This window comes from Nilaparvata lugens, chromosome 5, assembly GCF_014356525.2.
Source record: "Nilaparvata lugens isolate BPH chromosome 5, ASM1435652v1, whole genome shotgun sequence".
Taxonomy (NCBI): Eukaryota; Metazoa; Arthropoda; class Insecta; order Hemiptera; family Delphacidae; genus Nilaparvata; species Nilaparvata lugens.
In genome coordinates, this window is record NC_052508.1 from 22,305,653 (window position 1) to 22,326,769 (window position 21,117).

Consider the following 21,117-nt stretch of genomic DNA (forward strand, 5'->3'; position numbering starts at 1 on the left):
ATGTTATACGGACAGAAAAAACGCGACAGATTTTTCGCCACGTAGACGCCAAGCCTACCGAGCAATGGACGTCACTGTGTGCAAGTTATACGAACGTTTTATCTGTCGCGTCGGACCCTGTAAACCCGGCGTCAGCGTCGACAACGCGACCGGACCGGTAAAATTGGCAGAAAAAACGCGATAGAAATGACGCGAGTACTGTTATACGGGCAGCTTTTACGCGGCAGATCCGTACTTCCCCCCCACCATACTCCTCCAGGCGTACACTTCTCCCTATTGGCTCCCTCGGAGCCTGCCGCGGCGTGTTTGCTGCTCGTATAACAGCTCCCTGGCGTCGACGACGCGGCGTTATTGCTGCTCGTATAACAGCACTGAATTGTTAGTTCAGCGTCGGCGTTTTATCTGTCGCGTTTTTTCTGTCCGTATAACAAGGGCCTAACTTAAGTTTTTCCTGACCCTAGCTTCTCCTAACCTAAGCTTTCCCTAATCTAAGCTTTTCCTAACCTAATATTTTCCTGATCCAAGCTCCTCCTAGCCTAAGCTTTCCCCAATCTAAGCTTTTTATAACCTAAGTTCTCCCTAGTAGCAAAAATGGGAGTGCAATATTTTATTTGCCCAAATATCTCGGAACAATTTTGAGTTTAGGCTATCAAGTGACTGAACATTTTTTTCTTTAGAATTTATCATTCTACTAAATCCAATAGTTTAAAATACCTATTAATCATCATGAAAACAAGTTAACCTTTTTTAAAGCAAAAAATTTGCATTTTCTGCACATTTTTTGTCAAATCATTAAATTGTGACTATGGTGGATTATTATCATTTTTGAGTTGAAACTGGGTTTTCTTTTTTTTTGATAGATCAAATAACGCAAGAAAAGAAATATGAGCTCTCATCGAATACGTATTTTGAAGATCCAAATAAGTTAGTTTCAGTGCATTCAACTATCGAAGGTGAGTGATTTTTCTCTCAACAAGAAGTTGTATACAAATTGGAATTTTATTGCTATAATTTTCAAATTTACATTGTTTGAACTTCATTTCCGAATAGAAATAAAATGGCATTATGATTGATTGAAATTTGTTCTATGATTTGGGTTGTTTGGGAACTTTTCACAATCTGTGATGGTACATTGTACTCTACGCATATGCATGCTTTTTGTTGGATGTGTTCAAGTACAATAATTGCATTAACTATATAAATTATGATACATTTTATGCTTTATTCGCATTATTTTATACAGTTCTAGTGCAAACTTAATGATTAGCTGTCAAAAGTGAGTTTAAAAAAATCATGTTCTATAAAATATTAAAACAGGAGTACGGTATGTGTGCACCGCACTAGACAAGCAAACAACTGTAGTGGTTCTAAAGTGTGTGTGAATGTTATTAGTGTTCCTATTTCTGAGCCTAGTTGTTTGTGAAATTTTGTAAAAATAATTCAAAGCAGCATTATCATCATCAGAGAGCACTTTTCGGCTCTGATCAAAGCCAGTTGATGTCTGTTGAATGCTCTTCGTAAAAATGTTCGATGTTGATAGATGAAATTCAATATTGCATGCACTTCCAAATAAATATAATTAGATTGCACTTTTAGGGCCGTTTGCACAGTCAAAGCTTAAACTCGATTTAATCAGCTGGTGGCTTAACTCAAAATGAAACACATAACAAACTAGACTTGATACGGATTTTATCCAGTTTGAAAGAAATTTAGTTTAAACTGTAACTGTGCAAACGGCCCTTAATGTCAACTGCAGCTGATTATTTAAAATGAATGATTGTTTCCTAATTTCATAGGTGTAAATTTATTTGCTGTGCAATATCGTTTTATTACTTTTTTTGTATATCAGGGCATCGAGCTTCGCTCGTTATTTATTTATTGATAAACAGAACACAATTCTTTAAAATGATTGGGGAAGGACTAACAGTCACAGCCCAAAACTGTTTCTTCCCTGAATTTTGATTTATACACTATAAATATTCCAAAAAGTAGGCTATGTTCCATACACTTGAATTCAGGTCCAATTTTCAATTCAAACATTTGAAAACAGAAAAGTTCTAATTTAGATTGATTACAGATTATTTACGCGCCGCGAACATGAGCAATTCATCTTTAATCAGCTGATGCCAAGCTTTTTATATCTGTTTCTGTACAAATATAGATATAATCAAATAGATTGGTGGAAAGTGAATTGGTCGTGTTCGCGGCGCGTAAATCTGTACGCACCTTAAGGAAGCAGATCCCAAAAATAATAACGTGCTTTGAAGAATATTATCATTTTCATTACAAGAGAAAAGCTTATGACACAAATAAGTTAATATCGGGGCACTGAGCTTCGCTCGCTATTTATTTATTTATTGATAAACAGAACACAATTCTTTAAAATGATTGGGGAAGACAAACAGGCACAGCCCAAAACTGTTTCTTCCCCGAATTTTGATTTATACACTATAAATATTCCAAAAAGTAGGTTATATTCCATACACTTGAATTCAGGTCCAATTTTCAGTTCAAACATTTAAAAACAGAAAAGTTCTAATTTAGATTGTTTACAAACCAAATTGAACAACAAAATAACACTCACTATTCACTTAAAACTTTAAAATAAATTATTAACTTTGAAAATTATTATACACTCTTATATAGAGTGATATACTATTTCATGTCAACAAATCAGATTATTTTTATCAAGTCGATTAAAATTTCGAAATAATATTTCTCGCTGATTGATTACACAGCTGGAAATAATTCTGTTTCCCTCCCACACACGCATCTTCTGTTTCGAAAGACGACGAAATTATCATCTGTTTTTCCAAGGATGAATAATTGTTATCCTTTTCATGTCCTTCAGCGAGTTTTCCCAGGGATGAGACCTAGTGCAATCGAATTTTTATATCCTAAACCTATCTTCCAAATTTCCTGAAAATCGTTAGAGCCGTTTTCGAGATCCGTTGGACATAAATAACCAGATATCAAAATATAAACAGATATACAGAAATTGCTCGCTTAATTTAATATAATAGGATTATTTTTTTGTATTTGTATTTTGTAGCAATAAAATAGACTGCAATAGACTATTTTGTTAGATAGTTCTCAATTGACGACGATGTCATTCAACGGTTCAAGCCTTTCAAAAAGCGCCGAAAATTGCAACAAACGCAGGGTTTATTTATTACATATCAGTCCAATTTTTTCCACTTGCTACATGAGATGAAAGACGACTAGCAATCTATTTTTATAGAGAAAGAACATTCCAGTAGTAGCAGACATCAATAATTACTTTGCAAAGGCAATCCTAAATTCATAAATACTGTATATATTTGATTATCAATCAATATTGGTTATTGTATGCATCCAATACTATGCTTTAAAATGATATCCCAGAAATTAATACTTTACAACTCGCATTGTTTTCCAAGCATGAAGTCTTAAAATAGATTACTGAAATTCATTACTTAATTGCTCCTCAGTTCAAATTACAAATAGTAATGGAGTAATTCGAATAATGGTGGTGATGACATGCATTGAAAAAAAGCTGGATTAGAAAAGTGTGCAAGGCGAGTGGATGAATGAGTGATTGGTCGCAAAAGTTTCATTTTCTGTTTTTCCTCCACTTTTTAATAAATAAATTACTATATTGAATCACACACAATACAACTGTAAAATTTCTGTATTATCAAATTATATTAATTTTTCCAAACGCAAAGTATATACTCTTAGCAAATACGAATATTCATTATTCTCAACTCTGATGTATTTTTCCAGAGCTCAATATATATTTTTAACTAACGAACTTCTATTTTTCTTTTGAAAGACACGAATGTTTCGGCTATGATACCATTTTAAAGTGCTAAAGTGATATCTTAGTCAGAGCATAATATAGTTTTTTTTTTAAAGAAAACCGAAAGTGTATCCATTATTTTATTCATTCCAAAAATATTGCTTATAAATTTAGACTAATTTCAAATACAAATGAATCTATCGTATGTATAGTATTAAGTAACTTATTAGAATTCAGAACTTACAGTATTACTATTGAATGGTACTGTTAGAAGTTAAAGTTTAAGATTATTTTTAGTTCTAGTTCAGTTTATTCTTCGCCACAGTCTATTCACTAGAGAATTGTCAAATTAGTGCTTCACCCATGCTGTCCTGTCGTGGGGTGATCAAATATGATCAACTGATCAAATAGCTCAAACACCAAAAGGGCTATTTTTAAATGCTGAAAATTATGTTCTTCAACATATTCCGAAGTAACGTTTTTGCAATAGTGCTTAAATTCATTGAGCACTATTGCTTAATGAATTTAAGCAATTATGCCTAAATTCATAAGCAATTTCTTAATGAATTTAAGCAATTCATTAATACTTTTACATTTATGGATTCAAGGCAAGGTGGGAGAAAATTAAAGTAAGTTCTTGTCAGAGGCCCTGAAATTGATCAGGTGCGACCTGAAAACGTTGACACCAGATCTTAGCCAGCCAGGTCACACTATATTGCTATTACTGAAGGATGTCTATTATTCATTGCTTCTCGATATTATTAGCGGGTAATTTATCATTATCAATGAGTTGTATTGTTGTGTGCATAATTTATTGTATTGCCTGTTTTGTAAAATATGAATGAATATTATTCTATTTGCATTATTCATGATTTATTATTATTTATTGATACATCTCATTGAAATCTTAGTGTGTATTTTCACTCATCTATTATTTATTAATCATACATTGTATCCATCTATTGTTTTATTTTCAATTTGATAAAATCAATTTGAATATTGAGAAACAACAGGCTGTTCTCCATAAATGGAATTTTGTTTCGAGATATGAGAAATGTTGATTGTAGAATTCACTCAAATAATTGCACCATCCGGTAGCATCGTATCTGGTAAATGGTTTTATATTATTATTATGTATAGCAAATATTGTTTATTTATAAATAAATGTTATTTCGCATTTGCAGACATGTGCGGCGACAGTGTCGCATTTGGGGTGACTAAGCGTCGCAAGTTGGCTGGGGGTGCAGGCGAGTGTGCGTTGGAGGGCGCGTGTGGGGCGGTGGCGGGTGCCGGTGTGGGTGGTGCTGGTGCTGGTGCTGGGGAGGGGGGTGTGGACACACGGTGGAAGCGGGTGTTGCTGCTGCTGATTGCCATAACCGTCCACAACATCCCCGAGGGCATGGTGGTTGGCGTGGGCTTTGCCGCCATTGGCTCTTCGCCGTCGGCCACCTTCCAGAATGCAAGGTACTCAACCTAACCTCACATTTACCTCAATAATAATTATTATTATATTGAACTAGGTAGGTTCAAAATATAAGTTTACTAAGTATCACAGCCAAAGAATTATATTTTTTGTTGTTGGTTATCCATTTTGTTTTCACTATTTATATTACTATTGTATTCTTTTATATAACTTAAAAGTGAAAAAACACTCACATTCTTTAGTGTGTCGACGACCGTTTCGAGCTGCTATTGCACATTTTAAAGCCTAACAGAAAGTGAAGTATTTAAGGTTATGAGGGTGAGAATTTGGTTAGAGTGGGGGTGGAGGAGAGTTTTGGCGGTTAATGGAGGAGGATTTAAATGAGTTTGTCAAACAGGGCGTGAGAGGAAAAGTTGATTTGGTCATTTAGAATATTGTTTGGTGTATTTGTATATTTCAAACTGTACATCTAATTCTCTGTTTTTGTGGGAATATTGGAGTATTTCAAGGTTGTTGTTTATGTCAGGGTGTGTGTGGTCAGTGGAGATAATGTGTTCTGCAAAGGTGGAATGGGAGGAAGGATGGGTAATGGCTCTTGTGTGTTCTTTGAATCTTATATTGAAATTTCTGGCTGTTTTACCTATGTAGAATTTGCTGCAATCTTTACAAGTTAGTTTATAAATTCCTGGTCCATTGTATTGTTGCTGAGGGGTGTTGTGTGGAGACAAGAGCTTCTTGAGTGAATTTTTGGTTCTGTAAGTAACCTTGTATTACATTTTCTTGAATGATGCTGCTATTTTGTAAGTTTTATTGTTGTGGTATGTGAGAGTGACGAATGCTGTTTGAGTGTCGGTATTGTAGCTGTCAATGTTTTGCAGATTGTTTTTGTTGTTTTGAATTTTATGTAGTACTTTATCAATCATTGAGGGTTTGTATCCATTTTGTTGTGCAATATATTTTATTGTGTGCAATTCTGTGTCCAGAAATTTCAATATAAGATTCAGAGAACACACAAGAGCCATCACCCATCCTTCCTCCCATTCCACCTTTGCAGAACACATTATCTTCACTGACCACACACACCCTGAGATAAACAACAACCTTGTAATACTCCACTATTCCCACAAACACAGAAAATTAGATGTACTTGAACAGTTTGAAGTATACAAATACACCAAACAACAGCCAAACAATATTCTAAATGACCAAATCAACTTTTCCTCCCACACCCTGTTTGACAAACTCATCTAAATCCTCCTCCATTAACCGCCAAAACTCCCCTCCACTCCCACTCTAACCAAATTCTCACCCTCAAAATCTTAAATACTTCAGTTCCTGTTAGGCTTGAAAATGTGCAATACCAGCACGAAACGGTCGTCGCCTCACCAAAGAATGTGAGTGTTTTTTCACTTTGAAGTTATATTAAAATACGATAGTAATATATTTTTTGAATTAATATTGTGGGATTCCAAAAAAAATATCAGAAATTGAAAAACCCAGTTTTATTTTTATCACATCCACATTTATTAGATTGGTACAAAGTGTAGATGAAGATGTGTTGGTTTCAACATGAAACTGCAACTTCAGACATGTGTACAATTTTAATAAATATGGACGTAAAAAAAATAAAACTGTTTTTTTTTTCAATTTAAATTATTTTCATCGCCTTTTGGCTACTCAGACGTGTAGCTTGATTCTTTTGCCGCCTAGCAAGACCTGCTAGTGGTCAATACTTTGAGAAATGTTGTCGCAACAGCGTGTATTTCGTGAGAGATGGTCAAAATATCTGCTGCGAAATTTGTGCCGACTTGGGCTTTTACATTTAATGCATGTACATATTGGCCAAGTGAGCGGGCCCAGCCTGCAATTTACCTAGAGCCCAATGAAGGCCAGCGGTAGCCAGCGTTGACAAACCACCCATCCACTCACTGGCCGACATTGGGCCAACATTTAAATGCTGCATTATAGAGAAACCCCCAGGTTCAGGTTTATAATACAGTATAAAGTGCATGTGGTGATAAATTTGGTTTCATAATCTGCACATGAAGCAAAAATCTGCCTGCAGATCGCAGATCGCTCTGTGTGGCCGCATCCTCAGAAAAATTGCGTGAAACGATTGAGAACAGGAATAGAGGTGTGCTGACAAAAGGAGTCCGCCTGTTGCATCACCAACACATCGAAGGAACTGTTCTGGACGGGACGTCCTCAACCATCCCGCGCATATCCCTCAACTTGCAACCTCCACTTCTAATATAGTAATAATATCTAAGATAGTAATAATATTACTGTTTGGTCATAAGCGACAAGGAGGTGGAGAAGCAGTCGAAGAAGTGGGCCAAAGGGTTGGCGAAGAAATACGCTGTTGCATCAACAATTCTCAACATATTTATTATTATATCAATAGAAAAAATACAACATATAGAGGCCTACAGCTAAATGCCAAAACAAGCCTCATTGAAAATCGTATTGAACTGTAGCCGAACGTGTTAGACAGGTGAGGAATCAGGCTTCAGGGCAGGAGGAATTTGTCTCAGCAGCAAAAACTCGAGATTTTTATTTTTCATAACTTCATTGCAATTGGATATTCGTTCGTCCTTCGGAGACTTCAGAGAGTACACTTATTTTATGAAGCTACCTCAGAGTAGGGGTGTGTTTGTGTCTTTATTCATTTTCAAAAATGTTTAGCTCAAATTTTAAGAATATGTGACAGTTTGTGAAAACGGATTTCGCAGATGGCGTACATTGATGCACAATAATGTCGAAATTTCAATGCTCTTTCTAGTCTTACATTTAGAATTCGAAAAGTAGAAATACTCCAAATATTAAGAAATGAAACACAGTACATAACCGAAACTATTTTTATTTTCTTATCGACAAATCATGGTGGTCTTATCAAAAGCCCTGCTCATATCAAATGCTTTTAAAGGAAAAAAATAATTTAAAAATACAATAATTATATGATTTTCTCATTTCTGTGCAGCCTTGGTTTTTCTACATTGTTTTGTAAATCTAAATTGTTCATCCGAAAAATCTTCTTTTTCTAAATACTCAAAAAGCTGCTCCTTCATCATAATCGCAAATACTAATATAGGCACTTTTGAGATTCTTTCACTTTACTCTATGACTTGTGGAAATAATTATGAAAAAATCCTAATATCTACCTGAGAGATTTGTCAAAGAAAATAATCAGGGAAATTCAGGAAAGATAAGGGACATTAAAAATAATAATTTCATAAAGTCCTCACTCAAAAAATATCATGAACATCAAATTATTAAGATTTAGTTTTTGAAACTAATTACAATAGTCTACTATTGAAGAAACCAGCACTCTTGGCAATCTAAAACCCATAATGTTTGTCTTTATAACTTCTAAGTTATTTGATACAAAAGTACAACAAATGATATCTCTGTACAAAGCAATGTTAGAATTGTACTTCTTTCTAATGAAAAGATACCAATCACTGTGAAATGTATTCTTCGATTAGCCATTGAGTAAACAAAGTCTCGAATTAGAGTCAACGTTTCCTTGCCTGTTTTCAAAGTGTGAAAATCGTAAGCAGTCAAATACATTTTGTTTCCATGATTCGCCACCGAATTGGAAATTTCAATTATTAGAATTATGTCGATAGCTAGTAATATAATAATAATTATTGCAATCAGCGATTGGCTTGTAAAAATATCAGAAACTTTAGTGACGAAAGTTCCTAATAAGAAAATTAAATTGCCGATCAAAAAAATTCTTATTCCTATGGTGAAAAGAAGTGGTACAGAATAAAAGAAAGTGACCCTATCTGCAAGGCCTCTAACTGTGTGGTGTAAGGTGAACATCTCTTTTATTTTTGTATGATACACTGAACTTGAATTATCATTCCTCTTGATTGCTTCTTGAATATCTGCTGCAAATTTATTCAAAACTCTAAAATTGTATTCTATATACTTCATTAAGAAATAGTATTGCCAAGATATCATCGATTGCAAAAGCAAAGCATATACATCGGCCAATAATATCAGAAATGTTATTATTAGTTTATTCAAATCATGACTGTTCTCTGCTGCCTCCCTGATAATCCGCCATAATAAATATGCCATAAATTTTAATAACATGTAGTAAACACTTTTCCACTGATCAGAAATACAGTTATTTTCCGGAAAATTATTTGTTAGTGTTGATAAATGTTGTTCTGTTTCTTGAAAATTTCTAATAATTCTTGCATTCGACTCCTTGCCTGTCCATGTTCTCGTTGTGTTGAGGATCATCAACATCGACTGCATAATAATGAGAGTCTGAACCAATAGTTTCTGCCATAGAATCGGTGCATCAGCTCTTGCAAAGCTCATGTAAAGCCAGAAAACAGAGAAAGTAGAATTCAAAGCAAGAGATATGACATTGAAGGCTTCTGTCAAACCTTGAATTCTTAATATAATATCAAATGGTTTTATGTAGATACCCATTCTTTGATCAGGTGCTATTCATTCACAACTGAAAACTACAGAAACTAATTTCGTCTTTATAGCCCTTGTTTATTTCTCTCTGAAACAGATTTAAAGTATCACTTTATGTAGATTCTAGAAAAGAATGGAAATTATCTTTATAATATATAGTTCCACCATCTAAAGAAATATAATTCTATGCATGAGTACAATAAAAATTAAGAGGTTGTTGTTACCAATGGAACGAGTTATTGAGATAGGGAAAAGTGATCAGGTAGGCTTTTTGATAACTGTAAACAATTTTGTACAAATTTGTTTTTCATAAATCACAAGAATTATAGAAGATCAATCTTATAATGAGAGGAAGTTGTCCATAAGTTAATTAACCCTTAGTAACTTGTGAAAGCTACACATTTGCTTGATGATACAAATTCCATTAATAACTAGAAATAAAAACTGAATTTAAAATTACCTCTGGCATCTTTATTTTTATTTAATTCTAGACTATAGCGAGATTCCCCGCAAACTGAAAGCATTCCTTATTAAATAACATCACGCTTCCATCCAACTATTGCTGATTTTTCAAGTGTATCTCACCAAGTGTAGCAACTACAACTTACTGGATAAAACCCTAATTCCGGTAACTTATTCAGCAAACTTCAAACGATTTTACTAACTTGTTTCTTGAAATAATATAATATTACTTGAAATTATTTTGTAAATAATCTATTATGAATGAGAAAATATTTCTGATAATAGAAGTAAATTATACAAAACTGTCTTACCTAATAGACATTTTCCCTCATTGAACATTTAAAATAATGGAACTTTTGTGCAGTTTGGTTCCCTTGACTCGCCTGGCTTACTATGGAAAATTCAAACTGTTCCTTTTCGCATTTCTTTTTGCACTTAAATCCTTGAAGTGAGATGTTTCTGTCTGAATTCGAGTGCTATCAAAATAGCACATGTCGAGTTTTGTCTCATAAACTATTCAGACGCATACTTCTTCAGAATCTTTCTCATGGTTTTCGATGTCAATGTCCCATTCATTTGCCTTGAGGCACAACACTCATTCGAAAAAAATATATTTAGGCTACATGTTTTCGAATCAATGTGACAGTTCTATTATTCAATTTTCACCAAGTCGATCTTGTGATGAAAATTGCTTTCATGTTGATTGAAAATTTATCAAATACAATGTTGATACAGTATCAAAATGATGTATAGAATAATAACATTATATTTTGATAATGACATATACGCCGTGTGTACAAAACGAAAACTAAAAGGATACTAAATGAGTCATTGAAAAATATATAGAGTGTACATAAAAATTATGGAATAATAAATGAAGCATGTGACAGTTTTAGTTTGTATTCAATACATTTTCATTCTTCGAAAAAATGAATAGTGTCTTACATTACAACTATTAATTATTCCATTCAAAAATTCTCATATAGAACGAAATTCATTAGCATTAATAGCATCATTAATTGGATGAAAAATAAACAAGAGTTTCAAAAACTATATCACTACCTTAAAATTTCTAACTCGATCAACAGTATAATTCTTAAAGAGACGAGATAAGGGAAATGGAGTATTGAGATAGATCATATTTATAGGAAAAGAATATTGTAAACAAAATAACTTGGGCTATCAAATAATAGGAATGTTGGCCAATCTCGAAAATAATGACTTGAAAACAGAGAGTTCCTATTAACCTTATCGCTGATAATAATTCAACAAAATGCAACATATTAATGAATTATTGAAACCTAAAATAATTGTTCAGGTATAGACGTTTTCAGAAAGGAATACGGTAGTCTTCCATTTCCCATTGACTTCATAATTCCAATGTTAGTTGTATAATATCTGCTAATTGTGAGGTGCCGTTATTTCCAATCACAAAAATTTATTGTTCCTTGGGACACGAAATAAATAAGCAGGCCCGGCCCCAGGGGTGGGCGGACCGGGCGGCCGCCCAGGGCGGCAGATTTTGGGGCGGCAAATTTTAAGGAACGGAACATTCGAAAATACAAATAAATAATAAATTCTTAATTAAATGTGCATAGTAAAATTATATAAGAAGTTTTTCCAACATCGAGCTATTGAAGATTTTTCTAAGATCAACAATGTCCCAGGAACGTCTGAGTGGTCTAGCAAACTAAAATAGTTCAGTCCCCAGATCTTGAAGAATTGGTGAAGGAATTTCCCCATGCAAAGGTCAGACGAGCTCTACTTAATTAAACAGGTGTGTTATTCAAACTTAAGACGTAGACTGCAACAGAGTATTAGGTCTCTTTACTTGCTAAGTAATTGAATGAAAACACACATATGTTGTCAAGTTCTACACAGTTTTATTCGGTACACGACCTGGCTTCGTGACCACACCGGTCACATTTTCAAGTTGACCGAAACTTGAGCCACTTGACAGAAATTTGACAATTTTTGTCGTAGAATTTGACAACATATGTGTGTTTTTATTCAATTACTTGGCAAGTTAAGTAGGCCTAAGGCTAGTTTCACACTCATTCTGTTCGTTTCGTTTTCGGCAAATTCCGATAAGTGTGAAACGGTGATTCGGTTTGAATTCGGTACCGAATAGAAACCGCATAGAACCGAACACCCATTTGACTCTAATAAATTTCATCAGGTTCAAATTCTTTCCTAGCGAAGGGCTTTCACACATATTCGGTTCGGTTCTTTTCGTTTTCGGCAAATTCCGATAAGTGTGAAACGGTGATTCGGTTTGAATTCGGTTCCGAATAGCAACCACATAGCACTGAACACCCCCTCGACACGAATAGGTTTTATCATATTCGAATTCGTTGCTAGGAAACCGGAAATAAAAACAAAGTCTTTTACACACGTACGCTTTTTTTATTTTTTTTTCAACCTGATATCATGATTATCTGCTTAAAAATCGTCCATGCCAAAATCATATGGTCAATTCATTTCTGTTAGTACTCTGGAGCATTTATTTCTCAATGAATAGTTAGCTAAAAAAATATGAAGATAAATTAAAACTCAGGGAGAATTTTTTCCATGAAAATTACATAATTTTATTAATGGAGAGAAGAGATGAATGTTATGTACCATGTGTCATAATTGAAACAAATTTTCAATTCAAAAAAATAATCACTCTGAACGTACAAAATTAATATATTCAAAAATAAACTACAAATAGTTCACAATTTTTAATCAAATTGGAAATTTTGTTGTTCAAGAAATCATATCTTACTATTCGAACACCAGCGTTTATATTTTATTACCAGCATGAATTTTGTAACAATCCAAACACAGCTGTGTTTGAGAAGAAAATATCTAATAAGAACCGCACGAATTAAAACCTGATATGAATGAAAGCCTCATTTGTTTTTGGCAACGAACCGAACCGAACCGAACCGAATGCGTGTGAAGCTAGCCTAATACTCTGAAGCAGTCTACGTCTTAAGGCTGTGCAAAGCCTAAAAATAAACTTTCTAATGGTGATATTTTTCAAAGTTTTTCGATTTGTATATTATCAAGCTATCAAAATGAAAAAGTTTTCTTAGGAAAACATTTTTTTCCGATCATTACTCTTTGAGATATGAGCGCCTAATGTTTAAAATTTAGGGACAGAACATTTCAAATTCGGTACGAGATAAATCCATGAGATTTAAAGGATAAATTCTTCATAGTATTGTTGGTTGAATGAAACAAGAAAATTTTGAAAAATTTTCTGAAAATATCAATTTTTGGGAAAGTTATTCAATTTACAAAAAAAAACTCAACTAAACGTTTTTTTTCGGTCATTTTTAGTGAATTGAATAACTTTCTCAAAAATTGATATTTTCAGAAAATTTTTGTTTTATTCAATCAACAATACCATGAAGAATTTATCCTTTGAATTTCATAGATTTATCACGTACCGAATTTCAAATGTTCTTTCACAAAAATTTAAACTTTAGGCGCTCCTGTCTCAAAAAGTAATTATTGGAAAAAAATTTTTCCCTAAAAAACTTTTTCATTTTGATAGCTTGTTAATATACAAATCAAAAAAGTTTGGAAAATATAATCAGTAGAAAGTTTATTTTAGCCTTTGCACAGCCTGTTTTCTTGTGTAACTGTTTCGAACATAAAAATAGTTTAATCAGATATTTTGTGTTACAAGTCAAGTCACTATATACATTGGTGCGTGCATTTACATTGTAGTTTTGATTTTTTAATATATAATTTGGATATATGAGAGAAGTCCAGAGCCAAATTCTTCATGCAAAATTCCCTTTTGCTATATACAGAGTGGCTCAAGGACCTCGTATTTTCGGTTCATTCTCCAGTTTTCAGCTATTTCACAAGGGAATTTTGCATGAAGAATTTGGTTCTGGACTTCTCTCATATATCCAAATAAAATATTTAAAAAATCAGAACTACAATATAAATTGCAAGAACACCCCCTTTTTATGTCTATATTGACTGGCCTTTACTGTTCCCCAATATTTATATTTGTCAAATATTTGTTTAAATGTCAATAAATATTGTAACTTAAACAGTTGATAACCTTCGGATAAGCCGGCTTATAAAAAATATATCTGTAACCGGAAATATAAAACAGTTTTTGAAACAAAAATAATTTTAAAATGTGCGATTTACACTTGGGACTCCTAGTACATAATTATTTAGAGTTTACTGAGACTCTGTGGTGCGAATGGCGCGATCGCATCATAGCGGAGACACAATAGGTAGACGATCGCTCAAGGAAGAGGTGGAACCCGGGATTAACAATTAGACGGGTTACTTGTGAGGGGGGGCGGCGATTGCCGATCTCGCCCAGGGCGGCAAAGTCTCTAGGGCCGTGCCTGTAAATAAGTAGGGTTGTTCTTCACTTTGTGCTCAGGATCACGATACATAGAAGGCGTTAGAGGTCATGTGCATGTACAGACTAAAATTTAGGTGCTACTGGCGTCTTTTCGTATTAAAAACTCTGTTTTACAGTAAAGGCGGATTGCCACATATCAGTATCAGTGAACGTGCCCGCGTTCGGTACAGTGAAAATCGTTTTTCATAAGTTCTAATCGGACTATTCATACTCGCTCGGCCGGGATGAGTGGCAATAGTCCCATTTGAACTAATTGGAATTATAGTTTCACTGTACCGGTCACTGATTGTGATACTGTGGGAATCTGCCTTTGAGATTCAATAAAATTTCTTATAGTAGTTTGAATACAGCCTCTTGTAATAATTAGTGGCTGTTGTTCGAAACCTGGGTTGATGGAGGTGTCGTCATTTAGCAAATTTGCTTCTTTCTAACTTTCAATTTTAAACTACTTCTTCTACATATTGTGCTCTGGATTAATAATTTTATTCAGCTTTATATAAGGAATAGAGTGTGACCACTTATTAAAATAATTTATTACGTGATTTATTCATGATTTAACGTTTATTCCGGTAAAAGTTAATTTAGTTAAGACAAGGTAACATGATTTATTCCGTGTCCTGGAATAAATTGAGGATTCATTAGAAGAAATTACAACCACTCAATGTTAGAAATTATTATTTATTCACCGAATATATCATTTCATAATCAATAGTATTAATATTATTTGTAATTTCTTTAAAAAATTGCAGTATTAAATATTTCTTTGAACTACAGTACGTCATATAACATGCATGTAAATGACAACCACATTACTGTATATTATTATAATCTGATAGCTCAATAATATGTTAACATGAAACCATGTCCCTCTAACTCAAATATTGGAAGGAGTTTACAAGTTATAATTTTTTCATTAAAAAATCTAGAAAATATAGACTATAGTCCAGTCAAATGGTCGTTTTTCAGGAAACAGCCCCGAAAGAATTTTTCTCGACGGTTCTATATGTATTTTGGTGCGCTGAATTCGTGTCTGAAATTTGCTGACACGCCAGAGGGCGGCTTCGCCTCCAAAACCCCCAAAATTTCGGACTTTTTTCAATTTTCTCATTTTATCTCGTGAACCTTGAGTTTCTCAAGAAAAATCATTCTCGACAAAATTAAGGAGAATAAAATGTCCAAGAAATTGAGTCGTCGCGCAGGATTCTACCATTCCTGGTTCCGGAGCTACGAATTTTCAAAAAAGGGGTATTTTTAAGGGGTTTTCAAAATTATGCAAACCTACCACTTCTATCCTATACAACATGGATATTTTTCTAGTATAGATAAAAAACCACACATCACGTGAAAGAACAATCCATTATGAACAGGATTCCTTAGGAATTTTCGAATTTAGTAGTGGGGGAAGGGGGAATATACCCAAAAATAGAAAATCATGTCCTACAGCCAAAATACGAATTTTTCATTATAATACCTTTTCAAGGCCTTCCTAACAAAATCATCTCACGCGGGTTATTTTCTATGAGAATCACCCGTTAGAAACGTTTAATTTCAGTATTTCCTAGTGGGGGGTACGTCAAAAAGATACGTCAAGGATCAAAAGTTTAAACACTTATAACTTTTGACAGAATGATCAGATCTCCTCGTACTACAGCTCATTCTTCTCAGCTCGTCAAGGCGGTTAAAAATTATGTATCATAATTGAAATTTGATGAGAAAAAAATCCACTTTTAGTGTATTTTAGTCCCTGTTTAAATACACAGAACAATGGCCAATTGGTCTTAAATGAAAGATAATTACATGGTCTATAAGCAAAGTTGCCTGAAACCCATCTTGCAAGACTGTTTATAATCGAAAAACTGTAGAGACTGTGAAAATGAGGAAAATATCGCAAATTTCTCGATTTTTTGAATCAAACGTATCTCACCTCACGATTTTATTTTTACAAAATTCATTTACCTCACATGAAAGAGGAGATTCTGTTCTTCGAATCAAGACCAAGTACCATTTTTTATCATTTCGGGTTACCGAGATACACAGGTTTGAATATAGAAATTGGCCATTTTTCTGTGTATTTAAACAGGGACTAAAATACACTAAAAGTGGATTTTTTTTCTCATCAAATTTCAATTATGATACATAATTTTTAACCGCCTTGACGAGCTGAGAAGAATGAGCTGTAGTACGAGGAGATCTGATCATTCTGTCAAAAGTTATAAGTGTTTAAACTTTTGATCCTTGACGTATCTTTTTGACGTACCCCCCACTAGGAAATACTGAAATTAAACGTTTCTAACGGGTGATTCTCATAGAAAATAACCCGCGTGAGATGATTTTGTTAGGAAGGCCTTGAAAAGGTATTATAATGAAAAATTCGTATTTTGGCTGTAGGACATGATTTTCTATTTTTGGGTATATTCCCCCTTCCCCCACTACTAAATTCGAAAATTCCTAAGGAATCCTGTTCATAATGGATTGTTCTTTCACGTGATGTGTGGTTTTTTATCTATACTAGAAAAATATCCATGTTGTATAGGATAGAAGTGGTAGGTTTGCATAATTTTGAAAACCCCTTAAAAAATACCCCTTTTTTGAAAATTCGTAGCTCCGGAACCAGGAATGGTAGAAAACTGCGCATCGACTCAATATCTTGGACATTTTATTCTCCTTAATTTTGTCTAGAATGATTTTTCTTGAGAAACTCAAGGTTCACGAGATAAAATGAGAAAATTGAAAAAAGTCCGAAATTTTGGGGGGTTTTGGGGTTGAAGCCGCCCTCTGGCGTGTCAGCAAATTTCAGACACGAATTCAGCGCCCCAAAATACATATAGAACCGTCGAGAAAAATTCTTTCGGGGCTGTTTCCTGAAAAACGACCATTTGACTGGACTAATAGCATAAGAATAGCATAGCATGATATAGATATCCATTTGCATAGGTCATCTATGTTCCATTTTTGAAGACGATTTTTTTGTTAATGTATTACTGTAGCCTACTGTCTATTATTACTGCTTTGTTGGGATGAGAGTGTAAGAACTGCACTGTATGAGAGACTACCAGCGTCACATAGCTTCACCAAAAATAAATACTAAGACTATCGTCTTGAGTTAACAGTGATATTTGCAACGTAAACATAAACCTAGTTTTTATGATATATTTGCATACTTCAAGACATTTAAGTATGTGTGGTATTGTGTACTTAGTCAAATGTGAACATAGTCAACGTTTAGAATTATTGGATTCCACTTGCAGACTTTGACAGATTTTAAACAGATTCCACTGGATTCCACTTGCAGATTTTGACAAATTTGAAGACAGATTTTAATATTCAAAACGTCACATTTTGATGCGGAAATTACTCCATTTGTCTAGTGCAAAAAGTGCAATAATACATTTAATTTTGTTAAATTTTTATAAGATTCAGAAAATATTGCAATTTATTGCCAATTAGAATATTCAAAACATATTACAGAATCTTTATAATATGACATATCATTAAAAATATAAATAAATAAGCATAATTACTCATACATATACTTGAATAAAAGTAAAATAAAATATAAAATCTAGGCATCACCAGCAAAAAGAAATTAATTAATAATCTTTTATATTATTATATTATGATAAGTTATTTCATTCAACTGATTTGGTACATCAATACAATGTATGATATAACTGTACAAACCAATGTTACGATTGTGCCTCTTTCCAGTTTAAAAATTTCACACACTGAGAAATGAATTTTACGATTTACCGCTGAATAAACAAAATCTCTTATCAGTGTCAGCGTTTTCCTGTCTGTTCTCACTGTGTGAAAATTGTAAGCAGCCAAATACATTTTATTGCCATGTTTCGCCACCGAATGAGATATTTCAATAATTGATACCACATCGATGATCGTTGTACAAATCCCGAATATCATTATAATTTCATCAACGCCTAAAACTCCTGAAATCTTGATGAACTGTTTGCCGAGTAGGAAAATTGATCGACTTGTCATTAGAAGTTTTGCTCCCAAGTGGATGAGTATTGGAAGTGTGAAGTGGTAGCATACACTGTCCGCTAACCCCCTTATTGTGTGGTGCAAAGTGAACATCTTCTTGATTTGTTTTTCTTGTGTCTCAGAATCATCGCCTTTATAAATAGCTTTTTGAACATCATCTGCACATTTGTTTAATACTCGAAAATAATATTCTATGTACTTCATTATGATATTGTATTGCCATGTTATTGGATTCATCAAAATCAAACCGTATGCGTCAACTAGTAGAACAAGAAACTGTTTTGTTTTATTCTGTCCTCGTTTATTTTTAAAAATGTGGATTCTCATTCTGTGTAAAAAGTATGTAGAGAACTGGAAAAGCCAGTAACACAATATTTTCCATTGATATGAAAAACAGTCATTTTTAATTGATGTGTTGGTCAACCCAGATATTCCTCGCTTCAGCTCTTTTAAAGTTTTATCTATATTCGCATAAGCATCCTTACCTGTCCATTGGAGTGTTACAACAAAAATAATAATAATAGACATACAAAAATGCAGGGATTTTTGCAAAACGTTTTGCCACATTTGAAGGTGTGAATACCTCGACCAACGCACGTAGAACCACAAAACTGAGAAAATCGGATTGAATAGGAGTGATACAATGCTAGACTTCCCATTTAAACCATGCATCTTGAAAACAAAATCTATCGGCTTGATGTAGAAACTCATTGTTGTGTGGATTTTTTTACAGTTCAGTAGCTGAGACGAATTTATTCTCCTTGCTACTTGATTTTTGTGACTTCACCACTTGATAAGGTGATTGTTCTACCTAGAATAAATCAGAATAATACTTAGTTATACAAATTTCTGATTAAGTGGACTGTAATTTTAATCGATTTAATATTCAATATATTCTGATAGAAAAGTACTAATGAATCCATTCATGATGCAATGAAAAACTCTATTATTAAAACTTACCCCGGCTGATGATCTATGCTGTAAGTGAGAGTGATTTTTATCTATAGGTTTGGGTGGTAAAAAGGTAAAGGAAAGAATTAAGGAATAGAGAAATGTGAATAAACCACTTGACCTCTGATGATTTAAGATGTAGCCAGGTGCAGAGAGTTGTTGAATCATGTATGGAATTCTGCTTCTCAATTTTACTAGGTATTCACTACTACTTTCAATATATAAAAAATACTCAAATTCTCACATGTACTTTAAAATCAATTATTACTCCCTAAGATCGGAGACACGGAATTACAATAATTAATAATTTCCGATAGAAATACAAATCAACAAACGAGTCGAACTGTCCTGTTAAGGAAGGCATCTATGCGAACCGACTGAACTTGAAAACTACAAAACGAACAATTAAACAATTATGCACTAGAGTGCGCCAGTAGACGGGGAAGATTCAAAACTAGCTACTCAGCGTCAAACTCAATTAAATTCAAACGGCGTCAACAATACTAATGAATCCTTTCATCTTTTATTATGGCTCTAACCTAATGTTACTCCTGCTAATTTAATTTAAAGATTGACAGAGCATAATAACGATTGATGTTTTGAAGATTAGGACTAGAATAATATGCTGTGCTAGATGTATTTATCTATCCCATGCCCCATCATCAATAAATTCTGGACTGATTGGTTTTATATAGTTCATAAAAGCAGCTATATCGTATTTTAAATTTAGAATTTTTTTATAAATTTTCATAGATCACATAGTGATCTCGATTGTTAAGCTGCGTTTACACCAAAATTATTAACAAAATGTTAATAACTTACTTACTTATGAAGCGCTACAGCCCTGCGTGGACCTTGGCCTCCTCAACAATTCGCCTCCATTCATCTCTCTGATTAGCCAGTCTCTTCCAGTTCCTCACTCCTAGGTACGCTAGATCTTTTTCCACATCCTGCAGCCAACGTGTTCTCGGGCGACCTCTTTTCCTCGTTCCTTCCACTCTTCCAACAAGCATCTGCCTCTGCATCCTTTTATTCTCCATTCTTTGGAAATATCCCAGCCAGCTGATTCTTCTAGACTTTATGAATCGTACTATATCTTTTCCCCGCAGAATGTTACTCATCTCTGCATTGCTTCTGATTCTCCACTCTCCATTTTCGCATATGGGGCCATGAATTCTTCTTATTACTTTTCTTTCGAAAATCCTCAATGCACTCATATTTTGGGAGTTGAGAACCCAAGTTTCACAGTCGTATGTCACTACCGGTCTTATAAGTGTTTGATATAGTTTTACTTTCGTGCATCTTGATATTAGTCTAGACTTCATTAAACTTCTATTTGCAAAGTAAGCTCTGTTACCTTGATCAATTCTCTTTTTAATTTCCTGACTCAGGTTATTGCTTACATTCAGTTCAGTTCCAAGGTAAGAAAAACTCTCTACACTTTCAAATTTAAATCCCCCAACTTCAAAATCTTGTGCTGCTCGTTTTGCCAGCGATGAGGTCATCTTCATATACTTGGTCTTGTTAGTATTAACTTCAAGACTTATAGTGTGTCCTTCTTTTTCTAGAGTCAAAAAAGCTTCCTTCAGAGCTGCTGAATTTTGAGCCACCAACGCAATATCATCAGCATAGGCTAAACCTTGCTTGGATTTAAATAGGATGTTCCCTGTGAGT

The 21,117-nt window shown here is 33.8% G+C and overlaps 1 protein-coding gene across 1 annotated transcript in view; it reads left to right on the forward strand.

The window, feature by feature from the left end:
* The window catches only part of LOC111048931 (zinc transporter ZIP11), a 122,200-nt gene that overhangs the window by 16,931 nt on the left and 84,152 nt on the right, over positions 1–21,117 (forward strand). Inside the window, exon 3 of the mRNA XM_039427949.1 lies at positions 4,966–5,245. Within this exon, the coding sequence (XP_039283883.1) occupies positions 4,966–5,245 (280 nt within the window). The remainder of the gene's footprint in view (positions 1–4,965; positions 5,246–21,117) is intronic.